Below are 22,005 nucleotides of genomic sequence, written 5' to 3'. Positions count from 1 at the left end.
GCTCCGAAGTTTCTTCAGCTCCGAAGATTTTTTCAGCTCCGAAGATTTTTTTGGTTCTGAAGATTATTTCGGCTCCGGCTGCTTGTCCTTTGTTTTGCCGCCGAGGGCTTCGGCGTCAAAGCTGTTTTCAGTGCAGACGAAGAAGGGCTTGGCACCTCTTTGGTTTTAGGCTTCGGTGCCGAAGATGGTTTTTCGGCACCGGAATGGTGTTGGCTCGATCCAGAGCTGGAAGGCTTTTCTTTTGGTTTCATAGCCGGACGAGGGGGCAGGGCATCTGAAATGTGTTGCCCGTGTCACCTGAGCCAGAGGGCAAAGGTGTTACCGAAGCCTTAGGTGTGGTTTTAGTTGGGAGATGGGTTTCAGTACTCATGGACCGCTGAAACAAGGTGTCTGTCTCATCTTCGACGTCAGAGTCGTCAGAGTCGTCGGCTTCGGAGACGGAGATGTCTCCTTCATCAGCTTGTTGCTTCGGTTGGAGATTGGAATATGCTCCGAAGATGTCCGGAATCAAGCTGCTTCCGTGAGACATTTCGTGACGTTGAGCCAGACGGTCATGGATGTCTTTCTTCGACCTGAAAGATGAACAGGCCTCGTAGTTCTCGTCTTCGTGCTCCAGGGAGAGGCAGAGGTTACAAACCTCGTGTAAGTCCATGTGTGGGAACTTAGCACCGCACCCGGGGCATTTTTTGGAAGGAGTCCTTTCTGGTGACTGCTGGCGCAGATAGGCCCAACGGCACGAGTCGAAGATCGAGGATTTTATATTGCGTCAAAAAGTTAATGCGATCGAGACAATACCGTCGAGTGGAGAGGGATTGCGCGTCGCAGGGGGTTCGAAAATGACACCGACCCGGAGTGCAGCAAATCACATCCAAACCCGATGGCGGAAAAAACCAATCTGGAGATGGAGTTGATGCCCATGCGCACTATCGTCCTAAGGAGGAGTCACCTACTTCGTGACTACAAAGACTTCTTCCAAGACAAAAACAAAGTGCAGACATCCGATGGCAATCTATGCACAAGTATACGATCTACAGCTCGTATGCCTCGAACATATTTTTCCTAAAAAACGTACTTACCTTTTTGCAAATATCTTGGTGTTAAAATGAATCTTGAAAGAAGCTGTTTTTTCTAACATTGGTGTGGATCTCCTTTTTGAGTTCTGTCATTTATTAATCAATGTGCGCATAACAAATGTCTTGCAGTCCTCTGTTAGACCTTAGGCTGCTCGCCCACAATACCACAAACAAGAGTACTTTTGAGTTTACCTGAGCCCTGTACACACATGGGGGAATCTGGATACTGTGCACGGTATAACCACCTAGTGGTGTACCATAAACAGAGCCAGCTTCCTACAAAGCCATAAAAGAATCTGGAACAGAAGCTACGATTCATTAGGATTTCAGTGCCTTCTCTGTTGCTCTTTTGAGACGTAGAATTTCATGTTGCAGTTACCATAGGTGCATATGGTGCTCTTTCCTGAGTGGATGATTTGGAGGTCATTCAGGGAATCTGTTCTGGTTTGTGTATTGTGTAATAGGAACAGATCATGCAGGATAGCTAGAGTTGTCTGTAACACCAGATCCATAAAGAGCGATTCAGAAAAATAAATGGTGAAAAAGGGCGAAACTGGCTCTGAATCATCAAGGAAAGAAAAGAAAATCCCTAAAACAGATTTTAATTCAAACACATTATTTGAATATTCATTGAAGACACTGCAAAAGGTGGCTCTCCTCAAGAATATGAGGCTCGCAACATCAAGGCTGATCTCAAAAACCACCTCAACATCAAGATGGAGGCCCTTGAAAGAGACTCATCCAAGTTATTCACTTTACATTCCCCAACTGTCAGTCACACGTCCTTCCAGTCCCCAAGCCCAGTGCAAGACATCCCTAGCCAAATTCAACACTTTCATGGAAGTGGAGCATGGGAGGCAGACAACAGAAGTTACTGTGCTCCTCATTACAGGAATTCTCCCCCTTCCAAATCCCCAGAACCGCATTTATTGAAGAGAGAATGCATGGTGGCTCTGGAAATATGCTGAAATCAGGCAACACCTTGGGCAAAAGGAGAACAAAGACTTCAACCTCAGAAAAAGCTATTCCTCCCAAACAAATGCATCGTGTGAAACCAAAAAATAAAAATACATTTTCAGTCAAAAAGAAGCCTTGTGTTGGGTGAACCTTCTCGATGGGTTAGAAAACTACCACTACATTGCCGACAGATAAGCATTAAAGAAAGCCATCAGTTCCTGAAATTATAAGGGTTCAGTGTCAATTTTATCTATAGTCTACATTAGACACTCCATTTTCCCTTTCCTTTTTTGCTTTTTATTTCAACATAATTGTACAATAGTGGTTTATCAATCAAATGTACTGTACATTTGATGTACTTCATTAACGAACATTTTTATTTACATAAAAAGAAACCAATGTTCCGTCATAAAGTCATGTTTTAATTTCTTTCACATGAAAATGCTATAAAAAGTGTTGAGGAAACTGCATGTGCATTTTGCTATTCCTGATTACCATGGCTATCAGAGAGAATCCCATGACTTAAACAATATTTAGACTCATGGATGGTATGAATTATGGGACAGGTGGAACTCATGGATTTCATCAAAGGGAAGTTTGTATTCTGGTAACAGCATGAGCAATGAGCACCAGTTCCTGCTTATTTTTTCTGTTTGCATCAGCAAAGTGATATTTACATAAAATATAATGTGCCTTATTTTAATAATTTAGTTTAGGTGAGTGTGTCTGAGGGGTTGTGCGATATGCACATACACACACATACTAATAAAGACAAATATTGTGGAACATAGGCTCCTTTCTGTTCGACATTGCTTTCCAGTTAAAATAGGTTTGACAAATTTGTTGTGAAATCCTGCACATTCAATGAGATAGTCTCCGGTTTGTGAAGATGAGAGCAATTTCCATCCTCTGGAACTCTGCAGGAACATCCAACTTGTCCTAAGCAATGTCACCCTCCTATAACTCTAAAAGGTAATTGGAAATAAATCAAGAACCTTTTAGAATTCGCCCCCAACATTAGCTACCAGACACCTGCTGGCGCTTTTACAAGATTTCTTGGTAAAAGATTAAAGCACCAGTCTTACACTACAATTAAAAGGTGATGAAGTACATTGCAACCTCCACTGAGGGCCCATTCATGCAATTAACCAAAGCAAACTAAGGCCAACGTTACCCAATCTGAAGAGCCCCAGTTTTCAGCTCATACTTCAGGTGGCAAATCGCCTGCACACAAACTCTAAACATTTTGACATCAACATTATAATTTGAAAAATAAAGAGGAGTATTTACTGCTGCAGCACCTTCCAGTGTGACCTTTAATCTTTGCAGGGGCACTTACCAACAAGACTGCGTGGCACTGAAGTGGAGTCTTCTGAAAACTCCAGGTAGCCGCGTGCTTGCTTCACAGCTTCTGGGCTCTGATAGGAAGGCAATGAGAAAATCATTCAGCATCTTCTCACTTGACAGATAGTGTTATGTTGCTTACCAGCTATACAGCAATAAAGACCATTGCTTTCCCTGTGTGTCGTCCCCTGTGGCATTTATATTAAAATTTGGGACAAGCACCTCTGATCATGTGTGGGTATGCAGAAGTGGGAGGCTAAGCTAATAACTATAGAAAACTGTCCATCTTTTTCTCTCTTCCAATAACTGATAGGATAGCAAGAGAGAAGAGAATCTATGACTAGGAATAATAGAATAATTGTTAAGATAACTTTACTCTATTCCTAGGTACTGTTTCTCTTCGATTCTCAGCCTATGAGTAGTTTCATAATATACAGTAAAGAAAAGAAAAAGAGGCATTGGGCAGTTTAGGACAAACATACTGGGGCAAAATTACTCTCTAGTCAATTGCTTTGGAAAAAAGCTTTAAAAGCAAACCACCTGCAGAATGTGTGTGGCCGTGGTCACCATACACACTTCTCCAGCAGATAAATGTATGGGAAATATCACTGAAGCTCTTTAACTCTAATGGAGCATACTCTCCACAGGGTGGAGGGTCTACGCCATGTAGGAAATAGTGTTAGATGAAGGATGTAAACCAAGAAGTGGTAAGTGTGATTTCAAACACCATATGGCCAAGATAACTATCGCCAAAGGCTTAAAGTACTAATCTGTCGAACGCCGAGCCCTGGTTCTACCCACATAAGCTTCAGGCGTGCACAATGTCAGAAAAGAGCAGCATTTCCTCAGTAAAGGCGGCATGGGGCAGAGAAAAGGTAAGGCAGAGAAAACGTTCACCCACTTGAAGACAAAAGAGTGAGTCCTCAAAACCTTGTTTTCCCAGATGGAACATATAGATGGAACATGTTGCATGGTTCAAAGACAAAGGGATGCCTAGAGCTCCCTAATACATATCTCATTTCCACTACCTTTGAATACAGTAGAGAAAACCTAGTGAATTGGAGTTCGGGAAGATGACAGAACTACAGGGAGACAGATGTTCTGAGCATCAGTTGAGGGCTGGCTCAGTCTTTTTCCTGAAGCAACTCTTCGTAGACTTGGAGGCTGAGTGAGGAGTGCCAGGTGATGGTGACTTTGCTTAAAATACTTTGCTAAAGAGGTCTTGAAGTCCTTTGCGAGGTGGAATGAAGATTATGGTCTGGCTCCTGCAGAGGTATCCACTCAGTGATTTGGCTTTGACCACATCGATCTTGTACTGCCAAAGGAACTTTTGTGTGGGAGGGTCTACTACATTCTCCTCATCTAATGGGAGGTCAATTACTTTTGAATGGTTATCAGTTAGGTTCTTACACTTCTGCCACTATTGCCGGAGGACGGATAGACTGAAGTTTCTGACCCTGGCTATGTTATTAAATGTGCCTTAACCTGCAATGCCACTCAAGGGCATAATTTGACAATATGACATGGTATGGGCCACATGCCTGTGGAACAAGTCATGTTGGCATCTGTGTTAGTCTGTGAGTGAGACACCAGTTAAATATTTCTGAAATATAACATCAGATATTTTGCCTCTTTTTGAACATTGCTAGATGAAGTATTCACTTCTTGGAACATTTCTTCACCACGGATGGGGTATTCACAAAAAGATGACAGACTTTGGCTATCAATATTTTTTGTGCAGGGATTTTAACCCCTTCGACGCGCATGACGGAACGGTTCCGTCATGCACGTCGGTTGAGCTGTGCTTATGACGGAACCGTTCCGTCATGGCCCCGCCCGCGCTCAGAACCTTCAGCGTGGCGCGGAAATCCGCGCCGCGCTGAAGGGGTTAAGATTGTAGGCTTGGAGTGTAGTTTTACAGATCAGCTGAGGCCACCTGTTAGCCTTGGTCTCATTGACAAGTGTTGACTTTGGTGTGGGAGCCAAGGCTGGCACAACCACATAATGCTCCAATTTTGCAACTTTCGCAGGCTCTACGCTGGGTGACCTTTCCTCTGGGACTGGTTTTCTGACATTGGAGGAACCCAACTGCAACTTTGAGTGGGACTGGAGCAATTCTTTCAATATGCATGTGTGTCTAGAATGACTAGAGAGATTTGGTTCGGTTTCCACATGACTCCTTCCCCCCCCTTTGCTATCCTGACTGAGCTTTGAGTACTGAGCCAGGTCACTTCTGCGGTGTCTTTATAAGGCACTGAAAACTGACCAACAAAAAAAGGTGCTGTCAGTTCAGCGAATATGGGATAATGACTGGAAACACCAGTGATGGACAGGGGTGGAAATAAACCTGCACACATGTTTAACTGATTTCTAGCAACGCTTGAATTCAAACTTTAACAAAGTACCCCACAGAAATGGTCTAAAATACATCATACAACAGACCAGAGTGCCCCAGGTGTCGAGGAGGAAGGACTGATTTCCTACACGACAAGAAACTGTGACCACCTGCAAGTGTTGATTACTTCCTTCTTCTTCTTAATGTGCATAAGACAGAGAAAACAAGGATTAAATACAAGTATGCTCCGCTGAGACTAGTGCTAGCAAAGCGCAAAACTGCCATTTAATGACTCAAGCCATTCAGTTAGATGATGGGTTCCAGGAAGAAGGACCTTTTGGAACGGGCGACTACAGAGGAAATCAGAATGATAATTTTCCGGATGGATAACAAGTTAGCTGACGATTTGAAAGTCAGATGTGCAATGGTTCACACACTGATGTTGAGGACTGAAGAGGGTGGGCCGGGGGATGGAAACCCCGTAATTAAATTATCTGAACAAAGTCTCTATCTACATGTCATAGCAGTCTAAGTTATATACTGTTTTACATGATATGTCCCTACCGACACTGTTAATGATGAAAGAAAGAATAAGACAAACAAAAACAACAAAACAAACCACAGCCTTGGCTAGATTCTGTGTTTCCACTAGGTTTCGTAAAGCATTGGAATCCCCCAAGCATGGCTTGATACACGCAGAAGGTCTGGCCGATGCATCAATTGGAGTCTGCTTTTTATCTCTGTAGGTTAGCTAGCCTTTCCAAGGCTTGCCTTATATATTCACAAACATACATCACAATGACGTCAGTAATGTAATTGAATGACTAGAACCGTTTACGGGGGTGAGAGATCTCATCTGCTGTACCAGTTTCAATGCACAATAAAAGAAACCAATAAAAAAAGTGCTCACACTATCCGCCTTTGTTTAAACACTGCAGCATGGGGGAGTACCTTGAATCATTTAGGGTGGGCCTACTGAATATAGGGGAAAGAACTTTTTAAAAGAAAAAAACTTGCCCACGGAATGTTATCCAGTGACATGCTTCATCATCGAGTTCTTCCCGACCCTCTGAGGGTCAGGCATGCTTTGACCTTTTTCCTTACAAAGGAGCACTTTTTAAGGAAAAAAGGTTTGGGATCTATACGAGGTAATCTTTGAAACTGCCTAGGCGATGCCCAAAATCAGTATTTATTCAAGGGTCTGTCTGAAAAGGTTAAAAACTCAGGAAAATTGGCTAGTTAGCGTTAGTATCACTCCTTGGCACTTGATCAACTAGTTTCTGCCATGTACACCAATCCGGTGGCTTTCGTCGGGATCAGTATGTCTTGGTTAATACCCTTTTGAAAAAGGGTGGGTGGTTATTTACTTAATCATTCATACCATGCCACAGACACACAAGGTACACTACCGTAATAACCTTTCTTACATCCAGGCTCTGGAAATGAACATGTCTTGGGCCAAGTGGGGACCCATAGTGACTAATGGGGTACCAGACGTCCACTAAATAAGTGAACCCTTTCTAAGAAAGGTTATTGTGAAATATCTCGCTGGTCAAATTCATTATATTTAGGATTTAGGTGGCTAAGCTGAGAGATTCCAGGTAAGGATGCGTCACTTGTCCGCACTTTCTGGGGAGTAATCCTGGGACTGGTTTGAGGTGAATGCATCACTGTTCTGACATCAGGGGAAGCTATGTGTACCAGAATTGTCTCAGCCGCACAGCATCTATCAGAATAATCTTGCACAGATCTGGTTTCATCTTGTTCGGTGTTCATGGGATTAAAGGTACTGGTGGAAAGGCGATGCTAATATGCCGCCCAAGACATCTGAAGCACATTTCCCCATAATCCCTTGTACAGAAACATGCGCGCGTGCACAATGTAGACACTTTTTGTTCGCCGGAGTAGCACACAGATCTTCAGAAGGTGTTACCCATTTACTGAAGATATTTCTGAGTTGAGTGTCTGACAATTCCCACTTGTGGCAATCTTTCATGGATCAGCTTAATTCATCCACCCACTGGTTTTCCTTGTGCACTGAACATGTTCTGCTGTCATGTAAATTGTGTTTTGGAGACACCAGCTCCATATGTCCTGCACTTCTCTGGACAGAGGGCGTGATCTTGTTCTACCTTGCTTGTTTAAATAGAACATTGTGGCAGTGTTTGTATCAAGACCTCCAAACTCTGTACTTTCTGTAGGTAAGCTCTGAGCCACAACGCTACTGCCTTCAGTACTAGGAGACTGATAAGTTTCTTTTCTTTGTTCGACCATTTTCCGCTTACTTCTAGATCTTGGAGGTGTGCTCCCCAACCTTTCACCGAGGCATCCGTCGTCCTGACGTAACATGGAGTCTTGAAAAAGAATGTTGACCCCACTGCAATGCTTTCTTCCTTCATCCACCAGTGTATCGGGCGCTCCATTTCTGCTGTTCTAAGGACAACATCGCCAAAGGACCTGGTGTCCTGCGTCCATTGCCTGTCGAGTTGTTCCTCAGTATGTGCATGGTCTCATGCACATACTGCAGTTCAGGATGAGAGGAAAGCATGGTATTCCCAGAAACAATTTGAATTGCCTTACTGAAGTGTACCTTTTTCTTGACAGGATACACCCCAATGTTATTTTTGCAACGCTCTCACTTGTTGGGTATACTTTGCAGATTGTTGTGTTCATAACTGCCCCCAGAAAAGTGATGGTTGTGTCCGGAATTATACAAGATTGCTCTTTTTTTACGTGGAGGCCCAGGTTGTCGAAGAGGAGAAGGCATGTCAACATAGCACCCATTGCAGCTTTGTGAGAGTTTGCTTTTATCAGCAAATCGTCCAGGTAAGAAAATGGTTGTGTCTTCTCAGGTAGGCGGCTCTCTATGACATGCATTTGGTAAAAATTCGAGCTGACTTTAGGCCAAATGGTAGAACCATGAATTGGTAGTGACTTCCGACCGCCTCGAATCTGAGACATCTCCTGTGCAATACATGTATGGGGATATAGAACTAGGCATCTAGATGTTATGTGGGCTTTTTTTATCCAGGTACTGAGTGATGTTGTGCAGGTAATCATTCTGAATGATTCTTTTTTGAGGTAGTTGTTGAGTTGCCTCTAGACCAACACCGGTTTCCATTTTCCATTCTTTTTTAGCAGAAAGATGTTGGAGTAAAAACCTCAGTGTCAGCAGTTTTCTGGAACTTCTACTGATCACTTCAAAATCAGAGATCTAATTTCCTCTCTAAACAGCTGACGATGCTGGTGTGTCCATACACGTGGATAGTAAGGAGGTTTCTGGATACATTTTAGGGTGTGTCCATACTTTATGATGTCTAAGACCCACAAGTCGGAAGAACCGGATTTCTAATTTTGGTAGCAACTGAAGTGTCTCTGAAATCCAAGGGAGGTGGAGGTACTGAAGTGACTAGAGTCACTTTCCTGTCACTGCCTTCTGGAAGACTCCGGACCTTTTCCTGCTGCTGCAGCTCTTTTACCTGGCTGTCTGGAGAAAGTTGTGGTTTGTGAATGTCTATACTCTTGCAAACGATAGCCCTGTGGCTGCTGATGATACAGCTTGTATCTCTATGGTTGGTATCCTCCACAAAATAAATATTGTCCTATGCCTCTATCACCTATAAAGGATGTAAACCTCTCTGAGTAAGCCTAGATGGATTTTAAGGCTTCGCCGTTGTAGGACATGTCCAGAATTTTTTATTACACTTTCGGTCTGAAGGATTTTGCCTGAAGCCATCCTTGCCATCTAAAAGTCGCTGCTCTAGCCATCTGTCTGAAGTCGTTAAGGGCTTCATCCTTCGCTGTGTCTATCATCTCTGAGGATGTCCGTTCCCCTTCCTGAAGGATAGGTCTAGCTTCCGGTCTTACCATCTAGTAGGGGGTCTAGAACTTGAGCTAGGTGTGACCACATCTGGCAGTCGAACCTGCACAGTATGGCTAGGGCATTGGACGCTCTTCTAGTGATCGCCACCATGGCAGATAAACACTTCCCTATATTGTCCAATCTCCTACCCTCCTTATCCGGGGAGCTGAACAGGGTGCTGTTGGATTCTTGGATCTTCTTTGAGCTGCCTGCACAACGAGAATGGTTTTGGATGACCGATCAAGCAGGCTGGAGAGCACTCGGGAGCCTTGTATTGTTTTTGTTTTTTAACCAAGCCTCGGCGGTATCACTGCGACCACTGTAGCTGGGCTTTCCATGACTTAAGTCCTTCGGTCCAAATGTATTCAACGACTGGTATAGATCTTATCGATTTATTTTTTACTCTTTAAAATCTTTCAAGAAGCACTCAGCTTGTTAGACAGATCGGGAGACAACATTGCCTGGCCGCTGTAGCCAGAAGCATATGGAATCTTCCAAAATCGTCATGAGGCGAGCTAGCACCTGGGTGTGTTAGTGGTGCAGAAATAGGGATTACATAATCATCACACTCACTGCCAGTTGCCAGATCCTGTTGTACTCCGCCCTCTTCGGGCTGGTCATCTTCATTCTCTTAACACAGTCATCATGTATGGCCATAGACTCTAAATTGTCTTGGCTGCGGAATGTCCTCATGCTGAAACAGCAAGGTTGTCTGATGTAGTAACGGTTCCGTTTGTGGCATACCAGCTTTCACCAGTTTTGAGGGTATTGCTTGCTTACTGGGAAGCCTCTTATAATAGGCCTGCAACATTAAGCGTAGATCCCTCACTAAATTTACAGGGCCATGCATCATAGGTTCATGTGATGATTGTACATCTATGGTGTCATCATAGGGATAAAAACCGAGGAATTCCTTGTACATTCTCCCTCCGCCTTGCAGTCTGTCCTTAAACCTTGCAGATATTTAGGCTGTTGTTCACCCTCATCATCCGAGTCCTGGCATATGACATGCAGTTGCGATGGACATGTGGAGTCTCTAAAAAGTCCTTCATCTTCTCCAATTGTCCCCTATTTTCCAGAAGGCGGCCTGGTGGCAATGGTGAAACCTTGCTAGGCGAGTTTAGCTCTGGCCTTAGAACAGAGTCGGCAAAGCCTGCCGACGGTGACACAGATGAGGAAAAAGGCATTGGCAGTGTCATCTTTCGTGTAAGTGGCGTCAACTCTAACAAGGTGGCCAACGTCGAGAACCTTGACATTGACTAAGACCTTGTCGATACTATTATTACCATTGAAGTAGCCATAGACACCATAAGTGTAGCTGTCATCGACGCAACCATCTTTGTCATTGATGGGGCTTTCACCAGTCTTGCTGACGGTTTAGTTAGCGACTCGCTCGATTTTTCTGATGCAGATTTCCTGTTGTTAGTGGACGCCAATGCCCTCTCAAAAGTAGTTGAATGCTTGGATTCTGATATCTTTTGACTTGTTATTCCCCAAGGTGCTGGGGAAGTGACCTTTACCAATGCTGGCTTCTGTTTATTCACCGTTTTGTATATCTTTTTAGGCCGGTCAGGTAAGTCCTCACCAGATCTCTTTTTAATGGCTTCATCTTAGGAAGGGACCCTTCATCTCCAGAGGCCAGAGTGAATATGCTACTTACCAGTATGCATCTGTTCTTGGCATGTAGGGCTGCTGACATTCATATCTGTGCATAGATCGCCGCCTAGTGTTGGGTCCGGATGTTTGCACGTTGTTGTCCTGGAAGAGTCTTCGAAGTATCCTGAGATAGGTGACTCCTCCCCTGGACCACAGTGCGCATGGGCATCCTCTCCATCCTTAGATTGTTTTTCGCCATTGTGGCAGTGATGGAGTAGATACAGAAGGTGATGACCATGCTATACAGTAATTCTGAGAGCTGCAGCTGCTACAGGCGCCGGGGAGGAGGGTGGGCGATATGAATGTCAGCAGCCCTACATGCCAAGAACAGATGCATACTGGTAAGTAGCATATTCAGTTCGAGGCATGTGGGCTGCTGAATTCATATCTGTGCATAGAATACATAGCAGTACCTCCTATTAGCGGCGGCTACCAGTGCCAGCTGCAGCAGTCTGAAAAAGAGTTTTGAGAACAGCCTGTCCTACAGCTGCCTGCTGTTTTGAGTGTACATCTACACAGTAGTGTTTGGTAAATGTATGTATAGTGGACCATGTGGCTGCTCTACATATTTCCTGTAAAGGAATGTTTCCCAGGAAAGCCATGGATGCCCCTAACTTACGTGTTGAGTGGGCTTGTGGGAGAATCGTTAATGTGCGTTTAGCCTTTTGATAGCAAATTTGAATACATTTAACGATCCATCTGGCTATACCTGCTTTGGAGATGGCGTTGCCTTTGTGTTGTGGAGAAAAGGCAACGAAAAGTTGTTTTGTCTTCCTAAAGTCTTTAGTTCTGTCAATATAGTACATGAGGGCACTTTTTACATCTAGTGTATGGAGCATTCTTTCAGCGACATTTTGTGGATTCTGAAAGAAAACAGGCAGTTCAATAGTTTGATTCATGTGGAACTGCGATATTACTTTAGGCATGAATTTGGGGTTGGTACGCAGTACGACCCTGTTTGCGTGAACCTGTATGAATGGCTCTTGAATGGTTAGTGCCTGGAGTTCACTAACTCTTCTTAACGACGTGATTGCTACTAGGAAAGCTACTTTCCAGGTGAGGAATTGAATCTCACATGAGTGGAGAGGTTCGAAGGGTGGACCCATTAGTCTGGTGAGGACCAAGTTGAGGTTCCACACTGGTGCTGGTGGGTGTCTTGGGGGAATTACTCGTTTAAGTCCCTCCAAGAAAGCTTTGATGGCAGGCACTCTGAATAAAGAGAGGTGCTGCCTGTTCTGGAGATAGGCTGCTATTGCGGTTAAATGGATGCGTATTGAGGTGTATGCCAGATTGCATCGGTATAGGTGTAAGAGGTAACAGATTATGTTTTGAATGGATGCGTCTAGCGGGTTGATGTCATTGTGGGTGCAGTAAATGACAAACCTCTTCCATTTAGCTGCATAGCAAGCTCTGGTAGTGGGTCTCCTGGCCTCCTTGATGATCTCCATACAGTCAGGTGGCAGGTTTAGGTAGCCAAACTCTAAGACTTCAGGAGCCAGATTGCCAGGTTCAGCTGTTGCGGATCTGGGTGCTGAATTTCGCCATGGTTCTGCGTTAAAAGCGCGGGTTTGATCCGCAGCCTTTGATGCGGCACCACGGAAATTTCCAGAAAGGTGGTGTACCATGGCTGGCGCGCCCATGTTGGAGCAACTAGGATGAGCGTCAGTGAGTGCTGTCGCAGTTTGCGTGCCACCAGCGGTATTAATGGCGCTGGGGGAAAAGCGTACGCAAATCTGCCGGACCAGTTCATCCATATCGCATTGCCCTGCGATTGTGAATGTGGGAACCTGGCGGCAAAGCTTTGGCATTTTGCGTTTTCGTTTGTGGCGAATAGGTCTATCTCTGGATGACCCCACTGTTGGAAGTACGGTTGGAGTACTGATGGGTGTAGCTCCCACTCGTGCATCTGGTGGCTGTGTCTGCTGAGCAGATCCGCCATCTGGTTGTCCTTGCCCGGGAGGTGTTCCGCCATGAGGAATATGTTCCTCTGAATGGCCCACTTCCACATGCTCTGAGCCAGATGAGACAACTGTGGAGAGTGTGTTCCTCCCTGCTTCTGTATGTAGTACATGGCAGTCATGTTGTCCGTCCGGATCAACACGACTTTGTTGCACATGTGTACTTTGAATGCCTTCATTGCCAGGAAGATTGCCATCAGTTCCAGAAGGTTGATGTGCATCTTCTTTTGCTGTGTTGTCCATAGTCCCTGCACTGTGTAATTGAGTACATGAGCTCCCCATCCCTGGAGAGACGCGTCCGCCGTCAGTATTATTTGTGGAACAGGCTCTTGGAACGGTCGGCCCTTGCAAAGGTTTTGTGGATTCCACCAATGCAGAGAGTTGTATGCCCGACCGCTCACCAACACTAGGTCTTTTAATTGCCCGTGAGCCTGATTCCATTGACGTGCTAAGCACTCCTGAAGCGGGCGCATATGTAGTCTCGCGTGCGGGACTATGAAAATGCAGGAGGCCATCATGCCTATCAACTGCATGAACACTCTCGCAGGAAGGGAGTGTTGTGGTTTGAACTTTGAGATCAGCAGTTGCATGCTGTTGATCCTCACTAAATTTGGCTGAGCTGTGGCTGCCAGAGTGTCTATGGTCGCGCCCAGGTACTGTTGTACGTGTGCGGGTTGTAGATGTGATTTTGGGTAATTTAGTGAGAATCCCAGACTGTGAAGAAGGTGAATGGTGAGGGACATGTGGCTGGCACATTGCTGGGCTGACTTTGCCTGAACAAGCCAGTCGTCCAGGTAAGGGTAGACGTGAATGTGTCGTCGCCGTAGATGTGCAGCCACTGTAGCTAGGCACTTGGTAAAAACCCTGGGTGCTGTTGTCACGCCGAAAGGGAGGACTTTGAATTGATAGTGCTGTCCCTGAATAGTGAACCTGAGATATTTCCTGTGTGATGGGTGGATGGGTATGTGGAAGTACGCATCTTTGAGGTCTAGTGTGGCTAGGAAGTCTCCCTGGCTGAGCAGCGGGAGAACCTGCTGTAGGGTGAGCATATGAAAATGCTCCGACAGAATGTAGTGGTTGAGGGATCTGAGGTCTAGTATAGGTCTGAGCGACCCGTCCTTTTTTGGGATTAGGAAGTACAGGGAGTACACCCCTGTCCCCTGCTGGTTGACGGGCACGACCTCTATTGCACCTTTTTGCAGCATACTTAGCACTTCCTGCTGCAATAATGCTAAGTGCTCTGCGGACATAGGACGGTGCTTTGGCGGTATTGTGGGTGGAGTGGAGGTTAATTCGAGACAGTAACCGTGCTGGATAATATCCCTGACCCACCTGTCCGTAGGGTGATGGCTTTCCACGTGGACAGGAACCGCTGGAGTCTCCCCCCGACAGGTGTTACGTGGTCGGGGGAAGGGAGAGGGCGTCACTGTTTGTTCTTGGGTGAGGACATGGTGTTGCCGCAACCGCATCCTCTGCCCTTGGTGCTGGAGCCACGATATCCACCTCTGTTGTTTTTATCGTAGGTACTCTGTGTGCCCCTTTATTGTATGGCTGCTGTGACCCCTGTCCTCTAGCTGCTCCCCTATTCCCGGGGCGACGAAAGGAGCCCCTACGAAATGTCTGCGTTTGCAGAGCCCCCATTGACTTTGCAGTGTCAGTGTCCTTTTTTATCTTTTCTAAGGTGGTGTCAACTTCTGGTCCGAATAAGTAGTCGGGGTTGACAGGCTGATTTAGGATGTTGTTTTGAATCTCTGGTTTGAATCCGGAGATTCTTAACCAAGCGTGTCGGCGTAACATGACGCTGGTGTTTATCGCCCTCGCAGCTGTGTCGGCAGCATCTAGTGCGCACTTAATGGATGCGTTTGTAAGAAGTTGTCCCTCTCTGATGAGGAGCTCCGCTGCCTCTTTGTATTCGTCTGGCAGATGTTGGAGTAGTGACTCTAGCGTGTCGTAGTGTGAACGATCGTAGCGAGCCAGGAGGGCCTGTGTATTGGCAATGCGCCAGATGTTTGCTGCTTGAGCTGCAATCCTCTTGCCTGAGGTCTCCAGCACTTTGGACTCCTTGTCTGGGGGAGGAGCATCACCTGTTGTTTGCGAGTGTGCTCGTTTGCGAGCGTTAGCAACCACCATGGAGTCCAGAGGTAACTGACCTCTAATGTACATAGGGTCCCCGGGCGCAGGTTTGTATTTTTTTTCAATCCTGGGGTTCAGCACCCGTGCCCTGGTTGTTTCCTTGAAAATGTCCTTTGCTGGCTTGAGAACACCTTTCAACATGGGCAAAGTCTTGACAGTCCTCTCAGAGGAGGCGAAAGTGTCCACCAAGAAGTCATCCTCAACTGTGTCAGAGTGGAGTTGCACTCCATGATTGGCTGCAGCACGTTCTATGAGGGCATTGAAGGCAGCAGTGTCCTCTGTGGGAGATGTTTTTGCGCCGTAAAGCTGCGTGTCCTGGGTATCTGTTGCGGCACCCAGGTCTGCAGGGTCATCCCAAGCTTGATCTGGGTCCTGCTGCTCCTCAGGATCTATATCCCTAGGGTAGGTGGTATCATCACCTATGTAATCCTCCATTGCGTCCGTGTCGGAGGGCGTCGGAGAAAAGGACTGGGGATCCGGATAGGACGTATGCAGGCGTTCGTATAGAACCGGTTCCGACTCTGCTGGCAGTTTCTGCTTTAGAGGGATTCTGTAAGAGTCCAAGGCCTGCTCTGGCGTGACCTTCCGTTTTCGGAGCATGAGTCTGCCGGTGTCGGCGTCGATGAATTGGGACGGTGAAGGCTCAGTAGGAGAGTGTCCAGTAGATGGGGACCTTGTCTGGCGGACACGTGTTCGGATCTCGAACATCTTCGGCGCCGTGGACGGCGGCAAACCAAAAGTGATGTTGGTTGGTGCCGAAGGTGCCTTTGGAGCCTTTTTCGGGTCGGGGCCCGACGTGGACTGGAGGGCTGCCCGTTCTCTGATGCGTTGCAATGACGCCGCAACTTGTCGCACCGAGAACGCCGAAGGCTCTTTGGTGCCGAGTGGTTCCGTAGAGGTAGGCGTCGACTGCTTCGGAGCCACAGGGTCATCGATTCGAGGAGAGGTAGTAGCGGTCGACGGAGTCGATGACTTGACCCGTGTCGCTGTCTTCGAAGTGGACTCCGCTGGAGCGGCCATCTTAACTTTGGTGGTCGGGGCCGACTGCTTCGGTGCCGGGGGCCGAGGCGCTTTTGTGGGACCGATGGCCTTCCTTTTCGGGTCGGTACCGACATCCGCTGCAGCGAGTTCGGCGCCGAAATCCAGTTTAGTGCGTTCGGAGCCGATGGTCTGTGCTGGCGTCGAAGGAGTGGAGGTCTTCGAGCCGACCACTGCTAGTTTCACTTTCGGTTTCTGTGGAACTGGTGCGACGATTGGTTTCGGTTTCATTGAAGGGAAACCAGCCTTTTTCGGTAATAATGGCTCTTGCTGGATGTTCGAGGCCGGGCCTGAAGGCGGGGCCGAAGAACTGTGGGATTGATCTCGGGTAAGGGCCGGAGGCGATCCCTTGACCGGAGCCGTAGAATGACGCACTTTGATAGCCTCCGTTTCGACGGGTAGGCCCTGCTCTTCACCAGAGCTATCTTCTTCGGCCCCAAAGGCCTCATCGTAGTCTCCTACCTCATCATCTGCTAATTCCCTGTGAAAAAGCGCTTCATCGGCGTCTTCCGATCGGGAATCGTGTTCGGAAGCGGGGCTGGAGTTTATTTCTTCCACGCTTTCAACATCTTCGTCCTCGGTGCTGAAGATGTTGGCCGGGGCCGGTGCCGATTGCTGCGCTTCTAATCTCGCTGCCCGTCGATTCCGGAGAGTCTTCTTGGATCGGAATCGGGCACAGGCCATACATTTCGATTCGTCGTGATCCGGCGAGAGGCATTTGTTGCACACCGGGTGGACGTCGATGTGTGGATATTTGGCGTGGCATACAGGACACCGTTTGAATGGGGTCCTCGATTCCATCGTCGATGTAAGGTCGATGGTCGGATTAAACGGATCCGAAAAACTGGAAGAAGTTTCTAAACTAAGCAAGAAAGCTGTCGATACCGAGCGGGAACAGTACCGACGAAAACTAAAGGCCTTTTGGCCTTAAACTAAATTTTCCTAACTTGAGCTAAGATAAGCACATCCGAACCCAATGGCGGAAAAAAACAATCTAAGGATGGAGAGGATGCCCATGCGCACTGTGGTCCAGGGGAGGAGTCACCTATCTCAGGATACTTCGAAGACTCTTCCAGGACAACAACGTGCAAACATCCGGACCCAACACTAGGCGGCGATCTATGCACAGATATGAATTCAGCAGCCCACATGCCTCGAACTTTCAGATACATTTAGCTTTTGAAGCCATAACAACAGTCTTGCCTCTCGATCTTTGAGAATTTTCACGGAAAAGGTTATGCAATATTTACAGTCCTTGGGTTTGCGGTGCAGGTAGTACAGGCACTCCATATGAGGGTCTTCAGAGAAGAGCCTCGTATTCCCACAGGTCTTACATGGGCGAACAAACCCTTTTTTGAACTCTGACATGCTGGCCATATTTGCCAGAGCAACTAGGACAGTTCTGAATAAAATCAAGTTCACCTGGAGGTCTCAAGTTGATAAAGACAAGGTCTGACGAGAAGAAACTGAGCACAACATGCAGTGAGAAATCTAATGTGTGAAGCCACTCAGCAGGAGGAATGGGGTGCAAGCTCCTCTCTCATTGGCTGAACTTTGGTTGTGCTCAAAAAGATGTGGCTTGCTACATAATCTTATGGGAAATGCAATTACAGTCTAAGTCTAAGGAATTTCTTACTACTAGTTTAATTCCTGTGGGACTCCCACCTTGACAACGGGGAATAATCAAGCTTGTGCATCTATGAAAGGCTCAATACTGGAGAACATTTCTTTTTAGTGCGAACATAGTCAGAACAGATGTGATAAGCAAGCAATAAATGCCAGTTCTGGCGGCTCAGTGGACTAATGCATGCACTGCAGGGGCCTGTGGTCAACAACATGATCCCAGGTTCAAATCCAGACGGGTTCACTCAGTACCATTGAGTTGGGTAACAATAAACATCTGTTATTCAGCGCCCAGATACCTCTGGGTGAACGTGCGCTTTACACATACACGTTATGTTATGTTAAATTAACTACTTCGTAATTAAATTAATACAAACATTTCTTTTAAGGATCCTTTCAACAGACTGAATGTTGCAGTGTCCTTAGCATTCTACCTCATTTGTTTTATTTTTTATAAAAACAGACCCACATTAAATGGGTATGATGACAGGGGTGGGGAGTAGAAGAGGAGGCAATGCACCAGATTCCTTTGGAACAGCCAATGGGGTGCAGCAAAGAGGATCAGACAATTTATAGACAGCAACTTCACATGTACAGGGCTCCATGTAAGGTGCAGACAGACACCCACCCAAAACTAATTTTCCTCTCTGGATGGAGCACCATTGTGGGGTGATGTTAAGTTTAACATCTAATCACATTAAGTGCTTGGCCCTTAAGAATAGTTGGTCAACCTAATGAGTGAAAAGTGGATCCTGAAGAAATGCAGTCTCAATCCTGGTGTTTAATTTTTCTTCATCTCGGGAGGAGACTGCAAGTACATTTATTCAGTCTATCTTGAGGATCACATTTAGATGGAGCCACCTAGATACCTATGCATAACTAATTAGACCAGAGCTTCTTAACCTGTGGCCTGCAGACCCCTGGGGGTCTGCAGCACTTGCTCTGCGTGTCTGTGACCAATCTCAACTTCTTCATGTTTTTATCGACCCCCTAAGCTCAGGCACTATGCTATGAAAGAAGCATGCTTGGGAATGGAGGGTGTGGCCCTCTTTTTTGAAGGCACGCTATTATGTGTGACCCGCCCGACACACCTGCACTGAATCGTGAAACAAGGAAAACAGACAGTCCCACGGTTCTAAATTGAGGCCCTGGTTGATGTGCTCAGACATTTATGGTGCTACTCTCATGCTATTGTATTAGAGCTAACGAGAGCTGCATTAGGACTGAATTAGTTCTGGGTTCATTAGAGAGAGGCAGTCTCTGTGGCCATACTTTAAATAGGTGACACATAGCGCTGAGGCTGGAGAATTAAAACATTCCAATCGCTCTTTGGCTGTATTTTGGAGCCGCACCGGGACTGGACATCGAATTTCAGTTTGGTGGCACGTATGCCCCTATCAACCTTCCCCGGCTCGCAGCATTGCCACCAACGGTACTGTGCCGAGGAGCTTCCTGTGTTTTGACTCGTCCCCTGATGAGCACATGTGCTGGCTTCACCGAAGGTTCGCCTTTCAAGGATGCACTGAAGTTTCTTGAATTAAGAAGCAGCCTCATTTGAACTAAAATTACATTTCATACAAATTAGATTTTTTTTTTTTCCAAACGCTACTTAGCTGCATAAACAAGGGAGGTGATTATTCTATTTGTCAAGGTTAGTTATTATTAATTACCCTCTCTCATTTATTCAGTGAAATAGTTTGTCCAAAAATATTCGCTTCTCTGTATAGCAATCAGTCTACATGCTGGTGCTAATGTTGCATGTTAATGGTGCTGCCAAACACAGACATGGCTATGGGCTTAAATCCGGCAACATCTCTGCATGCTCATAGGCCCAGTGACTAGGTGCTCTGCCAGACGGGCAGAGTTAAAGGCTACGAGCACACCTTCAAACTCCCAAGTCCGTTCATGGACAGGAAGGCCCTCACCAATGCAGTATCAATTTTCCAAGTCACCTACTTTAAATCAAAAATATGTTTAACTAGAGTTACTTCATGTGCACTGCTTTATTATGGGCCCAGGTGGGACTTCCTGTTGCCTGCAGGCTATATACAGACTGTAGAGAAGGTTTCAACCCACTGAGGTATGTCAACAAGGTACCTTTATTTCATTGTACAAATTTATATCAACAAATTAAAGTTTTGATGGTTAAAAAAGCGTGCTAAGAACATATCTTGCAAAACATAACTGGGGGAAAAAACTGGCACAGCAACCAAGATAGCGCAGTTGCTTTAATCATCACTGCCTTTTGTGGCAAGCAGGCCATGGGCTGGAGCCCCCACAAGACTCTTCTATGCTTCCAAATTGGCTAAATGGAGTACCATCAATTTGGAGAATGTAAGGCCTGTTAGGAACAGAACAAAGAAACTGCTAAAGCATGGTATGAAGTACTAGGATATTATTCATCAAAAAATTGATACTGCTTTTTGGTATTTAATTTTTCAATGTTTTAAAAGTCCATGAGCATGTGACCTGTGCTTTGCTGCAGACCCTGTTTAGCTTGGTGCTGCTTCCTCTGATAGAGTTCAAGTCGTATAAAAGGTTTAGGGGTCCCCGGCTTCCAATATTGATTCAGTGGGGGTCCTCAGAAGTTAAAAGGTTAGGAACCGCTGATCTAGTCTTACATAAACCTCTTCACAAAATGCCCCTAGACCCTCAACATATGATGATTCCCACTCTTCCTTATAATACTCAGGTTATTTACTTTGTTGAAACACCATTGCAATAGCATCTAGTCACCACTTTTCTGTTATTTTTAGACTATCCCCACCCCCTCCACACACACACACACACACACACAGCCACCTCTCCATAGATCCTGAACGTGCAGGTCTCTTCATCCAGCTCAATGGCCGTCACTCCGGGCACCTTCCGTGCCTGTTGGATGTTCACACCATGTGTTCCGATGGCAAGCCCCATTAGGTCCTCTCGTACCGTGAACTCTTCTTGGAAGGCTGCAGCCAGCTGTTTACTGGTCTGGAGGAAATAAAAATCAAGCAATGTGGTGAAACCAGGCAGTAATTCACATAAGACCAAACTATTTTTAGTGCATGGTTAGGAAAATGTCTAGATGTGCTACAGTTACCAGAAGAGTTGGAGATTAACACTAAACACTGGATACTATGTCTCTGTTGAGACCATATGACCCAAGTGATTACGTTAAGCTAGGCAAAGTGAATAGTTCTAGTAACAGTGCCCACATTTATAGACACCACAGTCAAGGCTCTATGCAAGCTGGATTGTGTGCCCCCCGCACCTTATATGATCCCCGTGTTAAGTAAATTAACTCTAAGGGATTTCAAGTTACAAATGCTTAGCATGATTACCCGCACACAGTGCAAGAATAATGAACAAACAAGCCACAGCTAGCACTGATGCATGACATTTTGTAGCCTCAAAAGCCAGGGACAAAATAGAAAAGCACATCAAAGTGGAGGTTAAAGAAAATCTGTAGCACCACTCATATTCAAAAGAAAGATTTAGGATTTTATTTTCGCTAAAACTGGGAGCTTTACCAAGTAATGCAAGCTCAGTCTTAGCTGCCTTCAAAAGAGCAAAACTCTTAACAGTTCAGCACTTTGTTCCACCTTTGAAAAAGTTGCAGGGATTACTTTTGTTACTCGAAGTGGCAGAAATCACCAACTGCCAAAGGTTCTCCAAACAAGAACCGAGACTTGCTAAATATCAACCAAGCTGTAAAGGCAAATTGAAAGGCAGTGTGTGTCACTCCCATTCTTCTTCCTCCTGCCATCATACTCACCTCTAAGTGCTTTGTTGCCTCCTCATTCCGCGACATAAGCATGAGTTTCGTTCGAATACTCCTGAAGTGCATGTCACCAAGCAGCGATGCTCTTTTTATGATGGATTCATTCGTGGACTGTGGCATGAAAAAGCAGAAAAGCATTAGAGGATGCACTTTTTCAAAGCCTTTAAATATGAAGAACAAGTTACCTTCAGAAAAGCTTTTTCTGGTGGATACTCTACCCAACTGTTGATGCCTCATGTTGTGAATATCCTTAGGAGCCAAAC

General features: G+C 45.9%; 1 protein-coding gene across 2 annotated transcripts in view; it reads right to left on the bottom strand.

Annotated features, from left to right (window-relative positions):
- FXR2 (FMR1 autosomal homolog 2) overlaps window positions 1-22,005 on the bottom strand; it is a 431,332-nt gene that overhangs the window by 178,232 nt on the left and 231,095 nt on the right. For both annotated transcript variants that reach the window (XM_085638170.1, XM_085638169.1), the window contains exons 7-9: window positions 21,737-21,853; window positions 20,782-20,952; window positions 3,370-3,448 (exon numbers count right to left, since the gene is read on the bottom strand). In XM_085638170.1, coding sequence (XP_085494296.1) covers window positions 3,370-3,448; window positions 20,782-20,952; window positions 21,737-21,853 — 367 coding nt within the window. The remainder of the gene's footprint in view (window positions 1-3,369; window positions 3,449-20,781; window positions 20,953-21,736; window positions 21,854-22,005) is intronic.

This window comes from Triturus cristatus, chromosome 12, assembly GCF_964204655.1.
Source record: "Triturus cristatus chromosome 12, aTriCri1.1, whole genome shotgun sequence".
Taxonomy (NCBI): Eukaryota; Metazoa; Chordata; class Amphibia; order Caudata; family Salamandridae; genus Triturus; species Triturus cristatus.
This window is presented reverse-complemented; position numbering and strand designations above follow the sequence as displayed.